Below are 26,500 nucleotides of genomic sequence, written 5' to 3'. Positions count from 1 at the left end.
GGCCTCCATACCTGCTCTCCATCCTTTCCTCTTGCTCTGAGACACAGAGGTGAGGCAGCACCTCTAGGACTTGGTCACTCCCAGCCTGGGAGCTGCTCTCTGTGGGAAGGGAAAAGAGCGGGGGAGCGGGGAGCAGGAGGAAAAAGAGGAAAAGGGAGAAGGAAAGGACTAGGGCAGTACTGGAAGCTAAAAATAGCTTCCATCGCTGGAAGCCACACTATAAAGGTGTCAACCAGAGAGGAACCTTGACAGGGTTCAGAGTATAGTCAGAACATGCAGGTGCGTCGAGCTGGTTTTCAGTATCAGACATCCAGGGCTGCCAAAAATAAGTCACCTCCTTCTCATCCCTACTAGCGCTTCTGATTTCTGGCTCTGATGAAACCAGGCCTGTGTTCTAGAGTCTGAAATGGGATTGGATAAAGGGAGGAGGAGGACCAAGTTTTCTAAGAGGAAGGAAACGCGTCACACAGAGTGATGAGTGGTAAGTGACACCCCAGTAGGTGCAGTTTTTAATCTCAGTCACACAACATCAAGAACCGGTCAGTGCCCGGGGAGTGCGCCAGGTCGGTACCTGGGGCCGTTCTCTCCCGTCACATTTCCACAACGCAGTACAACCAAACAGCGTGTGCGTCTAGAATAGGACGTTTCAAATAACATCTGCCCAAGAATGGCCCTTGCTTCCCCGTGCTGTTGGAAAAGGAAAAAACAAACAAACCAACCCCCAAACCCAAGAAAACAGCATAACCCGAACCTGGTGCAAGCCAGCGGTCCCTCTTCCCAGGGCATTTTTAGTGGGGTTTCTGCCGGCCCCGACCCCCAACACGGGTGAGGAAAAAGGCAGAGGGACGGGTCTGGGCATCTGCACAGGAGTGGAGAGAAAAACCAGATGCAGGTCGTGCCACGGGCGGATGCGGCACGTTTTTTAGACGAGGTTAAAAATGTCCCGATGTGCACAGGGGACAAGCAAAAAAGTTCTCTGAGGGAGGTAACACCTGAGGGCAGATGCGCCATCCAGTCCACTTGCGGGGAGGAGCTCCGTGCAGCAGGGACGCGGGAGCTAGGGGGCCTCGAGGAAGGTGTTGGTTCGGAAGATGGAGGAGACGATCTTGCCGGTGGCGTTGATAGTGCCTTCGCTGTCCGAGCTGGACTCAGAGTCGCTGCTCCCAGAGTAGGCGCCCAGGCCCGGGAGGATGCCGATACAGACCGCGGCGGAGGGGCAGTGGATGGAGGGACTGCTCAGGGACGTGCTTCCAAGAGACACGCAGGACGGTGCTTCTGCAAGGAAGGAGGGAGGACTTTAACTTCACCACCCTCTTTCAAAGTCGACGGTCCACTTTCCACATGTCAGGCGCTGTGCTGAGGGCTTCCCGCTGGGAGGCTCGGAACAGCCCCGCACGGGCAGCAGCCCCATCACCCCCCCCCCTTACTGCTGTGTTCCTCTTGTACAATCGAGGACAAAGGAATCACAGGCAGAGAGCATTTTAAGACCATGCAGAATGTCACCAAGTAGGCTGAGGCTCTTTTGCCCCAGGATACCCAGTTACACTGCCACCTCTGTGACAGAAAGCCTCAGTCTATAAAACACGGGACCTAAAGGTTAAAGTGGAAATTAAGAGCTCTATTCCTTCCTTCTAAATGTTTCCAGCCTCATTTAACCACCACCACCTGCCATGCAAGTATTATCCCCCCTTTGACTGATGAATGAGGTCAAATGACCTGCTACGGTTAAAGGCCACTTAGAGTAGAAAATGTTCAAGTGAATCTGAATGAAAAAATGATGTACTAAAATGACTCCTGATCCTGTATGATCCCAGGTCAGGGCACGTGCCTGGGTTGCAGGCCAGTCCTGGGCATGTGTAAGAGATGTTTCTCTCCCTCTCATTCTCCTTTCCTTCCCCCCTTTCTAAGAATAAACAAACAAAATCTTTTTTTAAAAAACTAGGGAGGAACAGTCCCCCGTGTCTCTGTAACCAAGGGCACCCCTGTATTTACAGCCGGGAGGGCCGTGGAGGACTGGGCAGTCTTGCAGGCGACAGGGACGGCCTGTCCACCCTCTCCGCTGAGCCTAAGTCTCTCACGGACACGGGCACTTTCCTCAGCTTCCCCTGGACAGAGCACGGGACCCAGCACCGAGCAGGCCATGATCGCACGCGTGGGAACGCCAGACAGTGTGGCGCACACTCCATGGAGTTTTGTTGCTAAAGGCAAAATTTATTTTGGGCAAGGTGGGGGAGAGGTGTATGAAAATTTTAGGCAAACATCAAACCCTTTGCCATTTATGACTTGAACATTCTCTGTATTATTGAGTCACATATACAGTGACACTTTCAGTATTCTGTTAGAAAAATTTGATTGTTAAAAAAAAAACAACCTGATATAAGGGTATGAGTCAGTGACTTAGAACACTAATTTATGTGAGGCTGTTCGGCAAGATACGACATTTTATTAAGTGTTTCAATGGCGAATTTCTTAGACAGAAAGATGGACCAAATTCAAGGTGCCTGTGGAGGCCCTAAGCTGGCCGACGGGGAGGATGGCAATCAGCCACAGACACGCAACCGAAAGTCTGGACCTCTGGGGCATCGGCAGAGTTTAAGCCAAAAGACTGAATCTCCGTCTAGGAGTTTCAAGAAAGAAGAGACCGCGAGTCTGACAAATTTCATTCCAAAAGCAGTTAACTGTCCAAAGAGAACAAATGGTGCCCTCTGACCTCACCCATTTGGTGAAGTCTCCTGCCAACTGCTGCATTTGCGGGACCACGCTGTCATACCAAATTAACGCTGAAAATTACTAACAGCGAATGTTCTTGGGACTCACGCAGATGCGTGACTTGCGAGTAGATGGGGTCAACTTGTGCATTCACCGGCTCTGCTCACAACACAAGCCCAGAGCCTCCAGCAGGGAAGCCTGAATCTCCACTGGGGCCACAGAGACATCTTCTGGGGAACCAGAGGGGCAAAGCCTGCTACTGCTGAGGACAAGACTTTGAAGCAACACACAGGAGATATTCTCCCTGTGTAGCCTTAGCTCCTAATGAGAGGGTATGCCTCACCCGGTTTCTGTTGTAAAAATGTAAGAAGGGGAAAGAAGAGATTTAGAATGCCAAAAAGACGGCTCTGAACCACGTGTCTGCCTCAGTGCAAAGACCCCACGCCAGTTTTCCTTCCACTGATTCACGCAAACAGTCCCTCCCCGAGAACAAGCACCCGATACAGAGCTCCTAATTCACTAGCTGAAGTTTGTTTAAGGGGAAGTATTATATATGCGTGTGCTTACAAACACACACTAAATGCTTATTCTATTTAAGCAGTTTAGCAAGCTTCCTACGTATTACAAAGCCATCAGTGAAATGGAGTTCCTCGAGTGCTGATGGGGATGTAAACTGGGGATAACTTCTTTGCAGGGCAACTGGGCAACACCTCCCTGAATTACAAATGCGCATCTTTCTGACCCAATAATTCTAAGTATTTAACCTGATATGTACATGTGAATATAACACTGACCCATGTATAGGGTTATTTAATACAACGTCATGACAGAGAAAGAATGGAAACGATCTAAGTGTTCATCAATAAAAAACAGGATAAATATACTATGTACAGCCATATGATGGAACCCTGCAGTCCTAGAAAGGAAGGAGGAAGCTCTTGTCATGCTACAGGCAACGGCTCCCAAAGTGCAGTAAATGAACGAAGCAATGGAAAGATGAGCAGGCTAATGAAAATAGTAACGATGAGAGGAAGTACAAAAACACAAGGCATGAAGTATTCCTGCCAAAGAATCAACTTGACCCGATCGAGCTCTAGACCTAATTACCACGTTACAGGAAGCACAGGAAGTAAAGGAACACCGTGGGGATGCCGTCAGCAAAACCTGGAGCGTGGGAAACTCCAGGGGACAGGGACGCGGCTTCTTCACAAATAAAATACAAATGAAACAAAAACTAAATGAAAAGAGGAAGACCTCCGAGTTAAATGAGACTTAACACACTGTGTATTGTTAAGATGCCACGGGTGGCGATGTTCCCAAACTGATCTACAGATCTGAGCAATGCCCAGCCCCAGTTGCCCTGGTTACAGAAACTGACAAGTTGACCCCAAAAGTCATATGGAAATGCAGGGGACCCGGAAAAAGAACAGAGCTGGAGGGCTCGCGCATCCACGGTTGTAGCGATCCAGACCACAGTGATGGCAGTGGGGACAGACATATATAAATCAGTGGAAGGGAGAGAATCCAGAAACAAGCCCACGCTTGGTCACCGACTTTCAACAGAAGCGCCATGACAGTTCAGTAAGGGAAGAACAGTCTTTTCAACAAATGGTGCGGGGCCAACTGGACATCTGTACAGAATGAAAGTGGATCCCTTCCTCACACCGCACATAAACATTACCTCAAGCCCTGCCTCGTGTGGCTCAGCGGACTGAGCACCGGCATGTGAACCAGAGGGTCGCCAGTTCAATTCCCAGTCAGGGCACACGCCTGGGTTGCAAGCCAAGTCCCCAGTAGGGTACACGTAAGAGGCAAGCACACTTTGATGCTTCTCTCCCTCTCTTCCTCCCTTCCCCTCTCTCTAAAAATAAATAAATAAAGCCTTAAAAAAAAGTAATTATGGATTAAACAATTTCATTTGAGGAATTGCCTCAGAATACACAGTGGGGAGGAGGCATAGGACTGGATACACGTTATAAATTGTTGAAGCTATGTGACGGGGTTCATTATACTATCACTGAAACGTGACTATGTTTAACTTGTCTATAATAACTTTTATAAATATATATATATACTTGTCATTGCTTGTACCTGCAGAGAACAGCTCTGGACGGATACATAAGAAATGCACGATACTGCTTCCCTCTGGAAAGGAGAACTGGAGGGAAGGGGGTATGTGGGTAGAAGAGTTTATATGGGGAGACTCTTCACTGAATGCCCCTTTCAAAAGCAGATTCTACAGCAAAAAGGTGTCAGCAATAGCTGACCACTACTGGTGCTCAGTAGATGCATATTTTAAAATATTTATTTTCTTTGGAGAGAGAGAAAGAAACGTAAGCCCGGTTTTATACACGACCCACTGAGTTCAGCTCTGACTCTCAACCCCACAGGGAGGCAGGGGCAGAACTGAAAACAGTCTTGAGTTTCTCATTCTTGATCCAGCCCCCAGGATCTAGCTCACCTTCACTTAAAACTCTGCCACTTACACACACAGTGCCAGACTGGGTCACGCAAAAGCACCCACGAAAGAAAGTGGTACTCCTGGAAACTGTATTAAAACTAGGCTCAATCCAATCCTACCAGCAGCACGAGCCAGGCATTCTGCCTTTCTCTGAAAGCCAGCAGGGTGAAACCAAGAAACTCGACATTCGGGGAAAACAGAGAGAGAAGTCCTTTGTTAGAGGAGGCGATGTGACTCGGGCCCTGGCTCTGGCAGCGCTCCCAGGGAGCACGGCTGTCACCACCAGCACCACGGGTCTCCAGCGTAACAGTGCACAGGGCGGTGGCCGTGCCCTGGGGTGCAAATCCTGCTCGGTGTAAAACCGCTTGGGGAATTACGTTTAGGTAGGCGTGTTATACACGCATGCATTCATTCACAGGTGCGGCGCCTTCCGGCCCTTTACTGCGGCCACATGCATTATAAGTAGAGAGCGAAATGAACGGCGCCACCCACCTGGATTCTTGTCATCGGGGTCAGGGTCCGATTTCAGTCTTTTTACCCCGTGGCCACTCTCTGAGCTGTAACAGAAAACAGGGTGATGTGAGCTAAGTCCGGTCTTGAGGTCAAAGCCTTGAGAACTGGGAGCTCCAATAACCATTTACGTGGATCTTGGGCGGCCTCACGGAACAGAAATAATCTGAAATAAAACGCCTTCGTTGCAAAGTCTCCTTCTAGATATATCGTTAGGTATAAAGACGATTTAAACCCCTGACCAATTCAGGAGGTAAACCATTATAAGTTCAACCATTACCTAAATTTTTGATTCTTTGCTGTCCTTATCATTCATCTTGGTTAAAACCATGCATGGATTTCAAGATCCATCCATGCCCATCTGGGCATGTTCACAAATGACAAAAATTCAATTATTAAAGATCAAAGGAAACATCTTTAACGACACGCCAGAGATTCCGAAAGGCATCCAAAGACCCCCCCTGAAGGAACGTCTGTGCCCTGACGTGCGTCTCAGCCGGTCGGGTGTCGTCTGCAGAGTGAAAGGTGGCCGGTTCCATCCCTGTCCGGGCACAGACCTAGAGTGAGTTCAGCCCCCGTCGAGGCTGCGCAAGAGGCAACCGACTGAGGTTTCTCTCCCTTCCCCTCCCTCTAAAAGTAAATAAAGTCTTTAAAAAATGACTAGATAAAAGAACATCTAAACAATGTACTTCAGTGAGGAAGGAAATAATCCCAGAAGGAGAGGATGGTGGGCGGGGGACGGGGGCAACCCTGATAAATACGAATATAAATCTAAACAAGTGTTGTCTCTACAAAAAACAACACTGCATTTGTGGTGTTAAACATGACCACACGGAAGTGGTAGGTGGCGGCAGCAGCATGTAACAAAGGAAGGTGATTGTAGCTAAATGTCCTAAGGTCAGTATATAATTTTGTAGGGAAGTAAGGTGGCTATTTACTCTGGGTTTTGCTAAGTATGCCTGGTCAATGGTAAGGTTAGCCATTAAAAGAACAGAAATCCAAACTAGGGAAAAAAATGAGTTTTTAATCTTAATTTTTCTAAAACAATGCAAGAAAAAATTCTTTTAAGACAAATAACATTAAGATAGTAAAAATTGTATAAAAATCCTAATAAATCCAACCTACCAATAAAAAGAGATCAACAGACTAAATTTTTTAATTCTTTTTTAAAAAGATTTTTATTCATTTATCTTTTAGAGGGGAAGGGAAGGAGAGAGGAAGAGAAATATCAATGTATGGTTGCCTCTCGTGTGTCCCCCGCTGGGAACTGACCTGCAACCCAGGCATGTGCTCTGAGTGGGAATCGAACCGCGATCCCTTAGTTCGCAGGCCCAAGCTCAATCCACTGAGCTACACCAGCCAGGGCTTTATTCCTGTATTATTTATTATTGCATTATTTTCTGTATGAACAACTATAAACCTACTTTTTTCTTGCTTTTTAAGTATATTTTTATTGACTATGCTATTATAGTTGTCCCATTTCCCCGCCTTTATTCCCCTCTGACCTGCACACCCCCTCCCACTCACATCCCCCCCTTTAGTTCATGTCCATGGGTTGTACATATAAGCTTTCTGGCTTCTGCATTTCCTATACTATTCTTAAGCTCCCCCTGTCTATTTTCTACCTACCATTTACGCCATTTATTCTCTGTACCTTTTCTCCCTCTCTCCCCACTCCCACTTCCCCATTGATAACCCTCCATGTGATCTCCATTTCCGTGACTCTGTTCCTGTTCTAGTTGTTTGCTTGGTTTGTTTGGTTTTTGTTTTATGTTCGGTTGTTAATAACTGTGAGTTTGCTATCATTTTACTGTCCATATTTTTTATCTTCTTTTTCTTAGATAAGTCCCTTTAACAATTCATATAATAAGGGCTTGGTGATGATGAACTCCTTGAATTTGATCTTATCTGAGAAGCACTTTCTCTGTCCTTCCATTCTAAATGAAAGTTTTGCTGGATAGACCAATCCTGGATGTAGGTCTTTGGATTTCATGACTTGGAATACTTCTTTCTAGTCCCTTCTTGCCTGCAAGGTTTCTTTTGAGAAACCAGCTGACAGTCTTATGGGCACTCCTTTGTAGGTAACTGTCTCCTTTTCTCTTGCTGCTTTAAGATTCTCTCCTTATCTTTAATCTTGGCTAATATAATTATGATGTGCTTTGGTGTGTTCCTCCTTAGGTCCAGCTTCTTTGGGACTCTCTGAACTTCCTGGACTTCCTGGAAGTCTACTTTCTTTGCCAGACTGGGGAATTTCTCTTCATTATTCGTTCAAATAAATTTTCAACTTCTTGCTCTTCCTTTTCTCCTCTGGCACCTGTGTGATTCACATGTTGGAACATTTAAAGATGTCCTGGAGGTTCCTAAGCCTCTCCTCATTTTTTTGAATTCTTGTTTCTTCATTCTGTTCTGGTTGAATGTTTCCTTCTTCCTTCTGGTCCACACCATTGATTTGGTTCCCTGTACATTTTCCTTTATTTCACCTAGCATAGCCTTCATTTTTCCATCTAATATGCAACCCTAGTCAACCAATTCTGTGATCATCCTGATCACCAGTGTTTTGAACTGTGCATCTGATAGGCTGGCTATCTCTTCATCGCTTAGTTGTATTTTTTCTGGAGCTTTGATCTGTTCCTTTATTTGGGCCATTTTTTTTTTTTGTCTTGACGCACCTGTTACGTATGAGGGGCGGAGCCTTAGGTGTTCACCGGGGTGGGGCAACCCAAGTCGTTGGGTTGTGACGCTGTATGTGGCGAAGGGGTTCGAGAGGGAATAATGGCGGTTGCTCTGCTTTCTGTCGAATCTGTCACTTCCCCTGCTACCCACAAGTAAAATGGGCCCATCTGGTGCTGATTCCTAGGTGGGTGGGCTTGTGTACGTTCTAGGACCCTGTGGGTCTCTCCAACAAACTCTCCTTGAGGTTGAGTTTCTCCTGCTGCCGCTGCAACCCCCACAGGTGTTTTCAGTTAGAGGTTTGAGGCTTTATTTGTGGCGCTGGAGCCCTGGGCTGTGGGTCTGTCTCGCTCCCCAGCTGTTCCTCCTGGTTTATCTGCACGTGGATGTGGGACCACCTGGTCTGCCAGCTGCCACCTTGCCGTGAGTCCTCTCCACCAGGCCGCCTGTCTCCGTCCCTCCTACGGGTCTGGGTGAGTGTTTCTTCTTTAACTCCTTGGTTGTCGGACTTCCATACAATTTGATTTTTTGTCAGTTCTGGTTGTTTTTTGTTTTTAAATTTGTTGTTATCCCGCTTTTGGTTGTGCGAGGAGGCACAGTGTGTCTACCTACACCTCCATCTTGGCCGGAAGTCCTATCTAAATTTTCAATCAGATATTTACGATGAGCATCTAAAAAAATGAGACAATTACAGATAGAACAAGCAGCAGAAAAAAATACTAGCAAATTAGCTAATGCACTTGAAATGAAACGAAATGGATGAATTCCCAGAAAATTTCACCAAATATAATTGACGCAAAAAGATATGGATAAACTTAAACACTCCTATAATCACAAATTTTAAAAGGAGGGATCAGAATGATTTTACAGAGGAGTTCTTCCAAATTTTCATAACACAGAACTCTCCTATCTTACACAAACTCCTCCAGAGAACAGAAAAAGAATACTCCCCAGTCATTTTGTGAAAATAGTTTTAATCTTCATGTCAAAATCAGATAAAACTGGGCAGCAGGTTGGGGAATACAGGCCAGTCTCACTCAAGAACATATACTCAACATTCAACAACCAATACAAAATATTTACTAATGTAAAACAAGCCTGTAGAGTCCAGAAAAATCATGACATATCACTGCCAAACTGGGTTCCTCACAGGAATGCAACATTAGGGGAAAAAAACCTATAGATTTAATTTTTCACTGTTAACAGAGTAAAGAAAAAAATCTGCTGATAAGTTATTATAGTTAATAAAAGTTATTATTAAAGAATTATTATTAAAGCTAATAAGAGCTGGTGGCTATTATTAAAGTAAATAAGAGTATTTCCTTTTTAAATATAAAAGTAAATACTCCACTGACTGAGTTTTTACACACCAGTAACAAAAATATACATAAAGTACTTAGAAATAAATTTAATAAAAAACGTGCACAACTTTTTTGAAAAATAACTGTCAAGACCTTATAGAATGACATTAAAGAAAACCAGTAAATGTAGATATATGCCATGGATAGGAAGACTCACATCCATATACATCTGTTCTCTATAAATTTAACAAGCAATTTAATAACATTTCAATAAAATTCCAATAGAGACTTTTAAAGTACTTAAATCTAAAATTTATATGGAAGAACTAAGTGGCCATAAATAGAAATGACACTTCTGAGAAGGATATAAGGGGACTTACCCTACCAGATATCGAGATTTATTAAAAGCTGCAATAATTACACAGAATGATACTGGTCCAACAGATGCAAGGCCAAGGGAAAAAAAGAAACCTCACACAACCCAGTGTATGGAAACTTGTGCCCCAAATACGTATGGGAACTTACTATAAGACAGAGATGACGTTAAAGATCACCAGAGAAAAAAAGGCTGTGTTTAGTAAATGCTGCTAGAAAATGTGCTTTTTGTTGAAGAAAAAAATTGAAATGGGATCCTTACCTCATGCCCTTCAGAAAAATCAATTACACACAGATTAAACACTAACATGTGAAAGATAAAACTCTAAAACTTCTAGAAAAAAAACTCTCAAATGACCTCAGGGTAGGAAGACATGTCTTGAACAAAATATAAAATGCTCTAACCACTGTATCAAAAAGAAAATATTGATACAGCTGACCACCTTCAAATGGTACAAACTCCCAGTTATAAAAGAAACAAGTCTTGAGAATGCAATACACAATATGGTGGCTACAGTTAATTACACTATATTGAAGGTCTGAAAGTTGCTAAGGGAGTAGATCTGAGAAGTTCTCATCACAGGGAAAAAAAAATTTTGTAACTATGTGTGGTAACGGATGTTAACCAGACTTAATTATAGACTCCCAGACCTCACTCCAAACTTACCGAGCCAGAATTAGCGGGAGGCCTAGAAGCCACACTGACAAACTCCCAAGTGATTCTGATAAACCCAGGCTGGATACATTAGGAACTCCTGCCCAGGAGACTCATTTATCACCTTGCAACACAAAACAATAATAAGTGTAGTTTCAAAACTTAAAGAGGTTATATGCATGCCACCCAGGAAGCTAATACATCATCTCTTTGAAAGGTATCACACCCACTCTGCTCACAGCAAGATGCTGTGGAGGCACCTAATTGCCCACCTAGAAAGCCCTTTGTTGGCGGTCCTGAAAGACCTCGGCCAAACAGTAAAGCTTAGGTGAAAGCTGGCCTTCTTCAGGCTGCTGATTCTCCTCCCTCCTGCCGCTCTGCCATGAGGACATTCTCACACATAAACAGCGTCCCCGGGAGCGCCTGCAGCAGGTGGACAGTGTGCCAGCCCACAAGACTGCATCAGTTTGCTCCCTTCAAACACGTGGCGGGTTGACAACACACCATATTGATTTTCCTAATAGACTGCACTTATGAACCTGACATCATTTTGTCCACGGTTTGGTGGTCAAATCGAAATGGCCAGACTTAACCACTTCGGTGCCATTTCAGGACTGGAAAGGGAGGAGCAAACATAACAAAGAACTCACCAAATCTCCCATCGGTGCTGCCACCCCCACACCCATCAAGCAGAGCCCAGCCAGGTCTGTGACCCTGTCCCAGCTGCCATGTTCTTATAGGCCTCAGTGCCTTTGCAGCAGCTGCCCCGCCCCCTCCCCTCTGTCTGCCGGTCAGAGCCCTAGTCATTTCCCCAATCACCCTCTCCTTCCTACTGCCTCCCCTCACTTCCCCAGCAGAGGCACGAACGCACCCTCCAGGCAGGTGTGCTTCCTCCTCCCTGGTCTGTATTTGTTTGCACCCTATACAAGTGCTTTAACAGAACTTGCTACCTCGTTTGCTGGAAACATAAATGCAAATATCAAACCCCTGCTCCCATTATTTGGTGACCTTGGATGAAAGCACTCAATCCCTCAAATTCTCGGTCTTCTCATCTGATAACAGTGCTTTGTATTTCACTGCCTCCTTGAGAGGAATAAATGAGATCATGCGCAAAAAGCACTTAACACAATGCCTGGCACACAGCGGGTTCCCAGTGAAGAGTAGCTATTCTTACGTTGAATGAGGAGTCAGAGACCAAGGTCAAGGGCTACAGACGATACCAAATTCCAAAGGGGAGAGCAAACTTCACAGAGACTTACGCTCAGGTAATTTTGCTCTGGCTATGGTTACAAACGGCATTTCAGAGCACATGGTCAGAGGGAGGTTTACGGTGTGAAACTGCTGACTGACCTCTTATGCTTCACCGCTCCTGCCAACAGCTTCGCCTGGGAGAACTTGTTCTTGGTTTCTATGGGTTTCACAGCCGCTTTTCTCTCCCCTTCCTTCTTGTTTTCTGGAGAAATTCCAACTTTGTGGAGATTACTGTGAGTTACAGGTTAAGGGTCAAACTAATCAAAAAGAAAAGCTGTGGCAGAACAATGATAAATTGAGAGAAAGAACACAAATATAATTCACTAGTACTCCAGTTCTGCCATGTAACGCTTAGCCTACTGATTAAAAAAAAAAAAAAAGCCCTCCCCTCTTTATTCTGCCAGCTAAATCCAGCTGATTCAAAGAGAAATGAAGTTAAACGCACAGGAAGACGGGCAAATCAAGCACAAAATAATACGGACGAGCAAACTTCCTCCCTCTAATTCTCTATGAATCTGACTACAGCCCGAAAGCCTGCTATTACCAAACACGTAGTCAATACCATGCTCGCTAGGAAATGCAAAGATCTTAAGGAATATAAATGCAACAAAAAATACAGCTTCCCGAATGTCCTATGACTATTAATGGCATTCAATCTTAGACATAATGAAAACTAACTGCTCCTCTGCTGGTGCAAGGCAGTATCAAAATCACTTGAGGTTCATTAACAAAACAGCGTGCCCAGCGCTGTCACCACCCCACACTCCTGGCTCCAGCTTACTGAGCGTAGACCTCCCGAGGCCCAGGAGCCAGTTTCAAATACTCTCAGAGATTTTAACCAGAAACCCTTGTGTGTATTCAACACAGAACCAAAAAAGTTGTTTTCGAATCATAACCAGTTCACTTGTAACATCCCTTTTTTTTGTTCCTAATTCAATCTCTGTTTCCAAGGTTTTGTCACTTTTGTTCTCCCCACCAGCCTCCTCCTCCCCACCTTCCCTTTCACTCTCTCAGCCCATTATGCAACTGAGTATTCCATTATGCCTTATTCAAGATGCGGTAGTGTCCGACTGGGACAATAGCGACACCTAGTGTCCAGAGACTCCAAGAAGCATCGTGCATTATCAACCCCAAGAGGTGGGGGTGGGGTACACTGTCTGAGCTGTTTATGTCTTTAAGCAGTGGCAAAAACTGGGTACCAGAAATAAGGAAAGTCTAATGTGACCACTCTCCAGGCACCATCTCTGTTTTCATGAACACCAGTCGCCTTAAACATTCGGGGCAGTTAAGGGGGATGGTATCTCTGCCCAATGCTCAGTACTGCTGAGTCTCATCGCTTTAATGTTTTTAAGGTCACGTGGAAACAAATATTATGTTAATGCTAAGTGTTCATTTTTTTTAAAGACTAAAATTGAAAGAAAGAGATTTTATCTGTCCAAAACTGTGAGCATGCTGTGATTTTTACCTACAACTCTATCATTAAGGGAAAGAAACCCAAAGAAAAGTCTTAATATTAAATATTGAAAAAACAAATTGGAAACAACACAATGAAAGTATACGTGTATTTATAATGTAAGACCAAGACACACATAAAGACCACAACTTAATTTTTTATTATTTTCAAGTGAAGAAAAACGTCCCACCTTTTCTTTTGGGGGAGAGAGGAAGCTAGAAGGTGGTAATTTTGTTATTTTTGGTCCATATCCAAAGCACATTTTTCCCTTTAAGTCCCTCTCCCCTAAAATGCTCCAAATACCACAAACACACCTCGAAACTCTCAAGGAATTCATTAAATGCATTCATTTTTTGAAATTGGTTTTTAACACGCATAATATGCCAAATACTGGTCAACCTGAAGGGAAAAAAAGTTCTGTTGTTTATGTGGCACAAACCATCGCTTATTTGTATTCACAAGTATCACAGTACAAAATGTATCATAATAATCAGTGAAAGCCGATAACCAGCTCCTGGTTTAGAGCTTTCACAAACAAATGTCTAATCCTTCAATTCCTCTCTCAACATGTCTCTGGCTACACTACCTTTGGGATTAGTGCATTATACATCAGTGAGCTGCAAGGCTTGCTTTTCTTCAGTTTTTCTAAACAGTCAGAACTTTCCAAGTTTCCAGTGAAAGCCAGTACCCCTGGGGCTGCTTCTACGTGGCCATGAGGTCGCCAGGACAGGAAAGCTTCTTTGGCCTCACTCCTGCACCGCTCACGCTTCCCTTTGAACTGGAAACCGAGAGACCTCGCACACCCACACCACGGTCAACACTGCTGTCCGGAATCTGCGTGGGGAGGCGCCCCCTGTCTTATTTGCTAGCCTACCAAATTAAGCACATAAAACGAGACAATTCAAGTGAGGACCGTAACTCTTCTATTTCCTTAGAGGAAAAAGCCTGGTGCCTGAAACAAGGCACTACATGTATCCGCCCTCCCTGCAAACACCAATGTGTAATGTTACTCGGGGGTCAGCAGAGGGGGCTTCCGAGCAATTGGTCTCAGTCCTCCAGTTGGGATGGAGGTGGAACTTTCCATCGGCTCCTGTCCCGACATTACACCAGAAAGTCACTGGGAGAACTGGGACTGAAGCCAGGTCTCTTGCTGCCCGTTAAGAGAGGTTTGGGGGCACCATGCCGCCACCTTATTTCAATCACCACCACCACCTTGATTTAAACCAAATCCCTACGAATCTTTGCACACTCTTCCCCATATAACTCCTTAATGGAACCTACTGTACACTCCCTGCAAAGAAAAAACCAACTAACACATACACACAGTATCACCTCAATCTTGGAAGAGAAGCCTGTTCAAACACACTAATAGTTATTCAACATATAAGCTTGAAATATTCGATGGGATTTTTCATAGGGGAAAACATCGGGGGGGGGGCTTCACTGACCTCTCCTATGAGTCACTCATTACTTTACCCACGTAGATACCAAGAAACTACTACGCGCCACACACTGGAAATCAGTGGTGACCAAGCCCTTGTTCTTGCAGAGCTTACTTCACATTCCAACAGTAAAGAGGCAAACAAACCGAGACTTTCAAGCAGTGACAAGTGCTCTTAAAAACGGCATTACAGTGATAGCAGGGGTACAGTCTTACACGGGTGCTTAGGGAGAAGCTCCATGAGGAAGGGAGATATGAACTGAGACCCAACTGCCCTGAAAGGGAGCCTTGTAAAATCTGAGGGCAGAGCATCCTTGGCAGAGGAAGGAGCGAAGCCCAGTGAGAGGGAAACAAAGAAGGCCAGTGGGCGGCAGCACAGTGAACACCAGGAGGAGTGAGTTCAGGATGCAGTGGGGAGGTGGGTCGGCCTAAATAACGCGGAGCCCTGTGGGGCCTGGGAAAAAATGCAGACGTAATTCCAAATGCAACCAGTGTTCCAAACAGGGAAGTGACACGATCCCATGCATGTTTTCAAAAGTTCCCTTTGACTGTATCTGGAGAAGGAACTGTTGGGGACAAGAGCAGAAGCAGAGACTAAGTAGATGGCCACAGAAGTCCAGAGACGAGTCTCTGACTATTGCAATGGCAGTACGGACCGATTTGGAGCACATCGTGGAGGTCATTTTTGGGCCAGGCACCTGGAGGTATAAGGAGCACCATCACTGAGACCGAAAGACCTGAGAAGGAAGAGGTGTGGGGAGGGGTGCCACGCGATGAGGACGGGGGTAGTGAGGCATGGAGCTGAGAACTTCGATTTAGTGAAGTTACATGTGCCGTGCCTATTAGGACATGCGGGTGGATATTAAAAAGGCAATACCGAGCCTAAGCAAAGTCACCTTCGCTGCTTTCTCTACCCTTCTGTAGGGACAGACCTAGCTATACCTATAGGGAAGGTTACTACGGACACAGGGGAGCTGTTAAACATTTTCTTTTAGAACTCAGGAGACAGTTTCCCCCCTGGATGAGGTACCCTGCATAGCCCCCCTGTTTCAGAATCTAATCCCACAAGGCAAGAATACCTTGGTACGGACTATTAGTGTTTAGGCCTTTAGTTAATCCTAAAGAATCTGGACTTTTGATTGCAACAGATTCTTACATGCAGTGGACTCCGTAAATCACTGCCAGCTAGTTATCTGGAGCCATAAAAATATCACTGTTGAATGGGAGCTTAGAGATCACCAGGTAGAAGAGCTCCGTTCTCTTTACAAAGCAACTGCAAGCATAGATGTTGGTGGGAAAACTGACACCTCAGAGACTTCTTTCAAAAAATACAAAGGATATTCTGTATTCCTTCAGTTCTTTCAGCTCTTCTTCTCTTCGCTGCTTTTCTATGAATTCCTGCTGCCGAGAAACCTCATCAAGAAAGTTGGTCTCGTCTTCATCCAAGCCTCTTACCATGTTTTCTGAGGATAATTAAACAAGGAACACTGAGCAGGCTAAAGGGAAAATACAGTCAGATAAAATCTTTCCTACTCCTTTTTCTACATAAATGGCGGGTCCTTCAGGGGATTAGAAGAAAGAATTTGTAAACAGCATGGCTTTTGATTAGATAACTCGGCACAAAATCAAGGCATTTCTCCCATTCCTAGATATCAGCATAGAATTAAAATGGGTGTCTTGAAGTCTAAACAAAAATGTTCGACATGGTCTAGAAGGCAGAAGTTTGTCTCTTTTCCAGCAAACACGCATTTAGAGACTAAACAATCAAGATAATTCCACGGCTATTTAGAAGAATGTGGATCAAGAAGGCCCTGCAGAGACTGTGGGCGCCGTGTTTCTGAGGCTTACTGAATTTGAACTGCTCCTCGTACTCCTGCTGCTTCCTGTCCTTCTGCTCCTGCAGCCTGTCGTACAGGGACCGCGGGTCGTAAACCTCCTCCGGACATTCTGAAAGGGAGAAAAGGGGGTGGGGGGACGCATACTTTATAACTCTTTCTTGTTATTTTTGGAGCCACGAAGGACTTTAATGACCAAGTCAAGTCCCTGCATGATCTGAGAGCGAGGATGACACAAAACCAGTGCAAAGTCCAAGGCCTCCCTGTGGACCTCAGAGCCAAATGTCAATGTCAACGGGGCCCATGGCCTGAGACGGTTCCCTGGATGAGGGACTAGCCCAAACTGGGCCTAGCAGCAGCATCCTCAGTTGTTGAGGTCCTGGATCCACATGTCTAGATAGAACAGACTAGCAGAAGCTCCGGGAGACGGTGCAGTAGAGCTCAAGGGCAGGCACAGGGGCACCCTGGCTGTGCTCCCGGCGCCGGGGCCTGGCTTAGGCTCCCTCACCCCTGTGAGCCTCCTCTCCAAAGTGAGGACACTCACAGCTGCTTTGCAGGGGTGCCGTGCGGACCGAGAAAGCCCGTGTACCTTCTGGATCTTCAGGTTTTCGAACTTTCTCCCATTCTTCTTGCCTCCTTTTGCGCCGTTCATCCAGTTCTGCCTCGGTCACAAATCTCTTTTTGATAACAAGGTTACCATCATCCCCTCCATCCATAGTGGAACAATCAGTCTATGCAAAACAAACAAAATATTTCAAGTGAGAATTGCAATTAAAATCCTAAAGAGAAACAAGAAGATTTAGCTCTGTCTCACCCAGCAGTGGACTACCTCAAAATTCCCTTTGACCTCGCATCAAAGAAGCCCAAGTCGTTCCATTCATAGTCACTGATGAAAGCACCTGATGACATTCCCCCAACGTATGAAGCAGTTTCCTTACCGCTATGTTACCTACAAAGCCACCTGGGGGATATGGAATGACTGTCATTACATACTGCCCCGCGGTAGACCTTACATTGCAAACATTCCTCTGTCCCTCTAATCTAGACAGACAGGCCTCCTGGACACCGCCCCTTCCCGCATTGTTCCTTCTTGAAATTCCTGTTTCAGGGACGTCACACTGCCTCGACTCACCTGGTCTTGTTTCCAAGAAGACTCAGAATGAAGAAACTCGGGCATTTAGGGAGCCTTTTAGGGGGCCTTAGGAGACCAAGCCCGGCCTGCACAGCAGGAGTGGTACGCCGAGAGAGGCGCAAACCACCAGTGGAGAACCCAGGTCCCTCAGATTGGCCGCATTCTGCGTTATACTCCGCCGCCGCCGCCTCCACCTCCTTCCTGACCCTCCCCCCTGCGCATTCCATACCTGTGCCGCTGGGGGCTCTGTCTCCAACCCTGCTCTCTTCTCACTGCCACGATGACCCAACCACTTAATGTGTATCCCGAGGCAGAGGACGCCCAAATCCCAATCAGTGTAAGCACCTCTACCTGAACCTCTCTTCCGAAAGGCGGGGGAAAAGGAAATAAAGACGGAGGACTGTGCATTACTCCTTTTAAACAAAATTTCTTTGCTCTTCTTTGCTGGTGTCTTTCCTTCTGAGGAACTGTTCCGAGCTATTCACAGAATCACATGTTCACAAGGAAGCACGTGTTCTGCCCTGCTGGCACATCGAGTCAACGCCCCCCTCAGGCCGATCCCTGATAACCAAACAAGAACTCTCTACGGTTAGCACAAAACAGAGTAGCAACCATTTACTGAGTGCTACTGTGTACTGAATACTTTTTACACATACCACCCCACTTACACTCACACTGACCCTGTGAGAAATCTCTCTCTTTATAGAGGAAGAAACTGAGGCCCAGAGAAGTTAGGTCACCTGTCTGGGGTGATGAAGGTGGTGAACGGTGGAGCTGAGAATCACGGCCAGGCCTGACATCAAAGATTCCTACCTCCTTCCCCATAGCCCTCCCCAGGCACCACGCATCCCGGCGGCAACGCACAAGTTAATTCCAGCTCTCCTCCTGCATCAAACTCCGGTGCTGAGAATGTTCTTGCAAAGCTTTTATTTAATAAAGATGAAAAAGCTGCGAAAATAAATCCAAACATTCAGAACAAGAGGAGAGACTCAGCCTAAATTCTACTGTTGCTGAAGTTTAGTTCAGTGTAACAATAAGAGAACTTTCAAATTTCCCAGAAGGAAAACCAAGTCAACCGACAGAACCGGGTGCTCCCACTGAGGCCTACTAACTGGACTCTTCCAACTCAGCATCACCCAGTGTCTCCTCCCAGATGCATGTTACAAAAACAGAACTGTTCGGTCTCTGTGAACATGCCAAACATCCAATTTCTGCAGAATGACCTCTTGTAAAACAGGAGCCAGCATTCTCTTAAATGTCCCTGGCAGAGACCATGTCAACTATGTAGGACTCTAATGGATGGGAGACATACTAGACCCTCAACTTCCCCCTTTATCACCCTCTGCTAACTGTAGCTCTCCTTCCTCACCCTAGACTGGCAGTCTGGTTTCTTATCCTCACCCCCATTTCCTAGTTAATAACTCAGAGTGGAATGGGTCCTCGCTGTCCACCTAATCTGATTCTCCATCAGGTATCTGGAGATTTTCATCCGGAACCTACGTTCATTCACCTTAACAAACCCCCTGAAACTCAGGGACAAGGCCTTTAGGACAGCTGTACCCAAGGGTCTGAATCTGAAATGCAAACTCTGCAGTGGTGGCTTCCAACTGGCGTGCCCTGGCAGGCACACTGGTGCCACAGAGGCTTTCGTTTCCCAGGACAACACCCGACCCACTGAGCCACGCTGGTCAGGCCTGGGCTGCAGAATTTTTTAGACATGCAACACCTGACTATTTGATCAGGGGCCCTGACCTCTTTTCCCTTAGGTTGTCAAATAAAAAAATGACAACGGTCAACACAAAAATAACTGACCGGTGTGAACAAATCAAAATTATACCTGTTTTTTTGTGTGAGATCAACAAAAAATACATTGTTTGATCTGCTGCAGCATTTTAGTAATGAGTGTATGTGTGCCATGAGATTAAAAGGGTGAAATCGTGGCTCTAGAGAAATAAGGATCTTCCCAAGATTTATCACTCACCTTTGAAAAAGGCAAATTGATGGAATTCCAAGAATTTCTTACTCTCTTTTTCACCAATCTTTTCCACATAAGTGTTAGAATTCAGCTTTTACCCCAAGAGTTAAATCTATGCTACCCATCTGCCACCCACAGGGACAAAATCGGGAATCACAGTTGGTTCATGAAAATAAGGCAGAAGCTCATTAAAAAAGAAAACTTAAAGACAATGTCTTTAGAGTTCGACAGACGTTCTGCTACTCCTCAGCCCTCAATGGGTTGGTTTCCCGAAAACACAGTCAGTCAGAACCAATGAATATTTATAAAAGTTTGCTCTTTACACCTAATATTATAAGCCTGACATTGTCTTGATGCCAAAATAAAGCTACTTATAATAAACCCGTGAGTCTGAAAGAGACTAGACCACGTGCAGACTGCTCTATCCCTCTCTTTTTTTCACTCGCATTTCCCTGTAGGTCCTCGTTCCCCAGCACGTGCACCGTGGTCCCCTCCTTGTGCCCCCTGGCTAATTAACTTGGTCATCTGCTATGTGTGGAGAAGTCACAGACAGGGAATACTCTTTCTCCAGAAACATGCAGGCCTTTTCAGAATTCAAAATGTCACTGTCAATAACTACTGCCAAGAAGTAAGGTTAACTTCACACCTTCCACTACAACCCAATATAATTCAACTAAATACAGCGCAAGTACCTTCTGCTGCAGTCTTCTTACCAAGAGGGAGCACAGGTAACGATAAAGAGTATAGAAGACTCCAAAATCACGAGACTGGAGTTCGAAACCTGATTCTGCCACCTACCAGCTGCCTTGGTTTCCTCATCCATAACTGCACTCACCAGTGAGGACTGAAATAGCACTGCACAACATAAATCTGTGGTGAGGATAAACAAGATCATTCCTGTAAAGCACTCCGCACCGTGTTTGACACATACTTCAGAATGCTCTGAAAGGTCTGTATTACTACGAAGCACCGTGCTGAGCTCTGGACAGGTTGTAACAGAGAAATGCTGTCTGCCCTCAAGAAGTGGGGGAGACAGAAATAAATCAGGGACATAAACAAGCATGACACTTGAAGTGGGAAAGGGACCACATCAAACCGAGAGACGTTAGGAAGAATGTACATGTATAAATAATCTGGTGAGTCTGTATTTTCCCTTTAGTGCGGTTCTCTAGTGTACTGTTTACTTTATTCAATTTACACAAACTCAGCACTGTGCTGAATGATGAACTGTGTCCAGCACTGTGCAAATCTTCTAGTGTGCATAAAGGAAATAAACTTTTAAGAGTTAGGACTCTTAAACTAGCTAAAACCAGATACTAGTGTAGACGACAAATCCCCCAAGTGAGAAGTGCTGGTACTCGGCAGTAATGAAGGCCGTGATCACGGACCGATCCGGTGTCCAGGCTGAACACCTGCACCCCTTTTTCCTCCCTTTCTCCCACCCCACCTGTCACCCAGTTCTGCTGTCCCCACCGCATCATGACTTCTTTTCAATCCGCCCTCTCCTTTCTTCTTCTTCCTTCTTTCTGTTTCTTTTTTTAAGAGAAGATCCTTTCCTGTCTAACCTCTTCTTTCCAGGGCTGCCTGCTGGGTGGACTACTCTGATGGCGCTCCATCACTGTGTCCCTGTTTCCAGTGCAGTCCCTACCACAGCCACTTATTTATACCTCCACTACAGCACTTATCCTGTTTCCATTCACGACTGTTCCAACAGCTCTCGTATCCACAGTGCTTATTAACCCAGCGTCTGGCATGTATTAGGTATGTAATAAATACTTACTGAATAAACCAACCAAAGAGAGGACTGGAAGACTTTAAGCAGGGAGGAATGGTCTCACATAAATATTCCTAGGCATTGTTTGATCTAAGTTACAGAGAATGGTAGACATTAAATAAGTATTTTTGAGTCTTCTACGTCCCATGGGAAAGTCTACTCAAACACCATACAATTTGTACAGAAGGAAACACAAGACCAAAAATTAAATCACTTTATTACATAATTAATGTCTTCTTCAGGAATAACTCTCACTACTCTCCTTTAATTTCAACTAACTAAAAAATGCTCTTTAAACTGATTAATAAGAATTTCCCTCACAAAGCATTTTTCTCTGAAGAGTCCAATAGTCCTACAACTCATTTACCTCCTTCTGGAAATGATGACAGGAAAATGAGAAGTTAATAAAGTGTTTATTCCTAACTCCTACTGCCTAGCTAAATTTTCACAAGTCTCTTATTGCTCTGTTTACTATAATAATTCAAAACAAAACATAAATAAACAACTAGGGGTCTGGGGATCTAACTATGAAGATTTATGTAGGAATACTTATTTTTGTCCTTATTGTATTTAATTTTAGAAAGAATGCTATCAACTTTCCTTTACTCATATAAATTTTCTCTTCAAGGTGACCCAAATTAAATGATCAAACTAAACATTATATTATTTTTAAAAGAATTATTAAAAAAAATAATTATTTAAGTTCTCCAAATAGGGAATTCACGGAAACCCAAAACCATAACAAAATCCCTTTGTCCAAACTGAAAAGTTTCAAACTGATACAAAGAAAGAACATAGTTTTCACATTTGCGTGGCAGCCAAAAAAACAAAGTTCTTCTATTTCAAGCCAAAGTAACTGTAATACAGTGCTCTACTGTGTTTGCACTGGACACTGTGGTATTTCATTTCCAGGCTGCTGGGACAGAAACAGGCTCGGTGTCTGACACAGCACACGACACAAGTTTCAAGACACCAAATTTACCCAGCTGCCTCCAAAATAACTGCTGTCGCTGAAATGAGAAATTATTCCACCTAGCGAGCACCATGATACAAGTCAGTGAGATCTGGTTTCCTAAGGAATTAAATTTTACAACAGCAGATGACTTAACTTTGCACAGCACTGACCACCGCATCTTCCTAACTCTCCCCTTAGACAGACTGAAATGTAAGGACACACCGGGGAAACTTGGGGTCAGTGTGTCTAAGGCTTCTCTCTTCGGGCAGCAAAAGCAACGGGCCCATACACTGTCCCTTTGTCAGTAAATACAGTTAACTGCTGCTCTTTCTACGTTTTTATCCTGATGTTCCAGGCACATGGGATTTCAAAAGACAGGACAGCAACTAAGAGGAATGTTCCATCTGGCAAACTCAACTGTACTCCAAATAAAGACTGCTTTCTGGCCAGAAGGCTCTTCTACCAGCTACAGTCATTTAGATCAAGCCAATTTTCCCTACATTATAAAACTTAGGAGAATGACTAACACTGCTAGCATTTATTACTAGACAAAGTAATCCTCAATCTCCTAACAATAAGGCTTATTTAACATACCCCAGTACCTAAAAATGAAGGTACAGCATACCAACTTAATTCATGTTTAAAATGTTTATTATAGAAAACAATTGGTAGTAACCTTCTGGTTGTCTAGGCACCTAAAAAAACTCATGCAATAAAAAGTTAAAAAAAAATCTATATATGCATTTATCTTCCCACGAGAACTGAGTCTTATTATACGTGCATTTACCTTGAATTCATCTATACGCAGTGGAAGAGAAAGAGAACGTAAATGCTGGTTCCCTTGGCTGGTCCTCAGTTCCCCAGTTCATGCGGGCCTGACAGAGCATAAACACTTCTCTCACTATGTATGATTCTAATATTAGCTGTAGTTGTCACATATTGTGATTCCCAAATGCAAACCAACTACTTCATCTGGGGCTCACAGGAAGAAAAACAGCATCTGTTCCAAAGCGGGAGGAAATCCTGGCCGTGCCGGAGTCTGCTGTGCTGGTGCACCTATATGCAATGTGGTGCTTCCCGGAAAGATTTTCGAGGGTAGCCTTGATTACTTTGCCATCTGGGCTGGCTATGGCAACTAACCCACACTAAACCATACCACCCCACCTCCAGGCTGTGTATAACTAACTCCTTTTTGAGATCGTATTTTCTGAAAAATAAATAAAGGCTCTGCATTACACAACCATACAGAAGGCCAACTACCTCATTCAGCTATATTTTTGAAGTAAATCTTTACAAGGGGCAGATATTATGTTCAAGGCACAGGACTTGGCACTAACCTGGCACTCTACTATCAACACGTGAGGAATTTGTGTCCACTAAGAGCTGAGGATGGCATGTGAGCAAGTTAGAAAAAAGGAGTAAGATTAAATGCCGTGCAAGAATAGAAGCTAAGGAGTTCAGAAAAGGAAAACCTAAAAAAGCATCAGAGAAGCTTAATTCTGATAGTAGCCACAACACTTCCATGAAAATCAGTGTAAGTTTTAATCATACCAACTTTAACTCAGGATCGACCGAAATCACAAATTTCACATTCTAAAATCAAAATGAAAGGAAGGGTACCATCATTTACAGAAATAGTGGGTGAGGTTATTGAGACCAACCCTATACTTCTATAATAAAAATAGTAATAATAAAATATACTGGAAGAAATTCTAAAAATTCTTAAATAGAAAAGCTAACAAGACAGTTCTGAGAACCACCCCTGACCAGGGACAGAACCTGCAGCTTGGCATAGCGGGACGGTGCTCTAACCAGCTGAACACACAACCCGGGCTGCGCTTCCCGTTTAAAGAAACAAAAACCAAGCCTCAAAATTTATAGCAGAGAATAAAGAAGCTGTAAAATAGGGGTACAGCACATTGGAAAAGAACCAAAAGGAACTTCATGAACTAAAAAAAACGCAGTAACCGAATTTAAGATTTCAATGGATGAGTTTAATAACATATTAGAAATAGGTAAGAGAATTAATGAAGTAGAAATTGTCCAAAATGTAAAGTGGAAAAAAAAATAAAAAGGGGAAAAAGAGAACAGAGGAAAAAGGCCTATGTTAAACCAGCAAAGAAGGAGGAAGATAAAAACAATGGGGCAGAAGCAACACATGGATAGGAAAAGACCCAGAATGTTACCAAAGTAATCACAAGACACTAACCCACAAACACAACAACTTGAACAAACATCAAATAAATTTAACAGAAACAAATCCGTAGTTGGATTATATCACAGTGAAAATGCAGGAAACCAGATATAAAGACCGAACATGCTCTCAAGCATCCTGTAGTACAGAGTGAAACATACCATATTTAAGAACGAAATAGATTCCAAAGGTGTGCCATAGTGAGCACCCCGAAATGGTTTACTTTAGCTCACAAAGACATAATTCCTCTATACTGAGCCTATGAAGGAACCAGGCACTTACATTACTTTGTTTACCAGAGACGTGGTTTTCAGTTTCTGAAGCAGCAACTTGACTCTAACCGAACATCAACCTTCTTAGAAAGTGAATGGAAAGACTGCTGGCCAAGTAGATGGTCTGGAGGCCATTCTTCCTCTCTTAGAACTGTAAAGAATTTGTCTGCTGGGGTGTAAGGCACCAAGGCTTCAGATGAGAAAGACCATTGGGAGGCCTCCACTTTCAGACGCTTCCGAACTGTTAACAGCTCATCATTTCAAGCTCTACTTGAAAGACTATAAAAGATTATTTACCTAAGTTCAATTTGGGGATTAAAAAGGACTCTACACAACTGGTTCCTTTTCAAGAGTTCAGAAGCCATTTTATAGGGTCTCTCTTAACACATCAATAAACCAAACATCTGAAGAATCAACAAATCTTACCTCGCAGCTGGTACCCAAGAGGTCACAGGGAATTCTGACCCCCAGGCCGACACTTGGTTTCCTGGGTCCCACTCCACAATTACTCAAGTCAGACTATCTGGAGATGGGGTCCGAGAATCTGCATTTTAAAGGGGCCGCAGAAGATCTTGTTTTCTACGAGTTAAGAACCACTGCTAAGTCCGAACAGGTATCCTTCTCCCCCGTGGGGACGTTGACATTCACAGGGGCCACCAACTCTCAAACAAGGCGATTCAACTTTCGGTCTTTGTTTCCTAAGTTTTGTGCAAAACGAGTACGCTACGGCAACGGGTACATGGTACAGAATGAAACGTGGTTTCTATCTTACACTTACTTACATGCTATGATTCAACCATTTCTAACCAGGCATCCCCGCATCTCCTGGGTGGCCTGGAGCTGTCCCAAGACCTCTGGAATGGAGCCGACTCCTCGCCAGGAGCCTCGGTGGCCCCACCTAACAGATGAAGCGCAGGGAAGCCGGCAAGAAGCCTGAAGTCCTCATTCCGCTGAAAAGAGTCTGGCATCCTCGGCGATTCAACCCTGAGGCCATCCCACGGGCTCCCTCAGCGGCCACCCCCCAATCTCAGGCTGGGCCCTACAAGCCTCTGGCCCCGGGGACTAAGAACACTGGGCGAGTACACGGACCGAGAACAGGCCTGGCCCTCAACGACAAGTCAGACACAGCCCCCCATCTCCTCGGCGAAGAAGCTAGAGTCCAGGTTTCACCACCTGCCCACGGAAGGCCGGAGCCGCACTCACCTACCGACGTGCGGGAGGCGGGACACCCTCTCCTCAGTAGCGCCCACCTCGAACCGCCACGCCACCGCAAACGCCACTCGATCTTTAGGGGAAAAAAGGAAAGAATAAGAAAACAGTCTTTGCGTTTGTATTCCTTTTGACCCTTTGGGGCTTCCGGTTCCTCACCGCCACAACAAAAGTCCGCCCCGCTTCCGGTGGAGTAACCCAATCCGCACCTCTCTTTCTCCCCAGGAGTCCGATGGAAATCCGGTTCCCCAAAAAGCTGGCGGGAGACCCTCGATTGGACCATTCACACCTCAGCCTGGATTGGCCAATTCGCGCCTAGAGGGCGGGG

The 26,500-nt window shown here is 44.8% G+C and overlaps 1 protein-coding gene across 7 annotated transcripts; it reads right to left on the bottom strand.

Moving 5' to 3' along the window:
- Positions 1-475: 475 nt before the first annotated feature.
- Positions 476-26,398, bottom strand: PSME3IP1 (proteasome activator subunit 3 interacting protein 1). 7 transcript variants are annotated; one of them, XM_037141511.2, is made up of 8 exons: positions 26,382-26,398; positions 26,171-26,248; positions 17,251-17,392; positions 16,675-16,773; positions 16,168-16,289; positions 12,032-12,165; positions 5,663-5,727; positions 476-1,275 (listed from the first exon to the last, which is right to left on the bottom strand). In XM_037141511.2, exons 3-8 carry the CDS (start codon positions 17,375-17,377, stop codon positions 1,058-1,060), a joined length of 765 nt encoding a protein of 254 aa, XP_036997406.1. In that variant the 5' UTR covers positions 17,378-17,392; positions 26,171-26,248; positions 26,382-26,398; the 3' UTR covers positions 476-1,057. The 7 variants fall into 7 exon arrangements, with proteins under 7 accessions (XP_036997406.1, XP_036997407.1, XP_036997403.1 ...); XM_037141512.2 differs by lacking the exon at positions 26,382-26,398 and adding an exon at positions 26,332-26,351; XM_037141508.2 differs by lacking the exon at positions 26,382-26,398 and adding an exon at positions 17,491-17,622 and having other exon boundaries at positions 26,167-26,325.
- Between the last annotated feature and the right edge of the window lie 102 nt (positions 26,399-26,500).

This window comes from Artibeus jamaicensis, unplaced genomic scaffold (genome assembly GCF_021234435.1).
Source record: "Artibeus jamaicensis isolate MK-2021 breed Jamaican fruit bat unplaced genomic scaffold, CSHL_Jam_final contig_3152, whole genome shotgun sequence".
NCBI lineage: Eukaryota > Metazoa > Chordata > Mammalia > Chiroptera > Phyllostomidae > Artibeus > Artibeus jamaicensis.
This window is presented reverse-complemented; position numbering and strand designations above follow the sequence as displayed.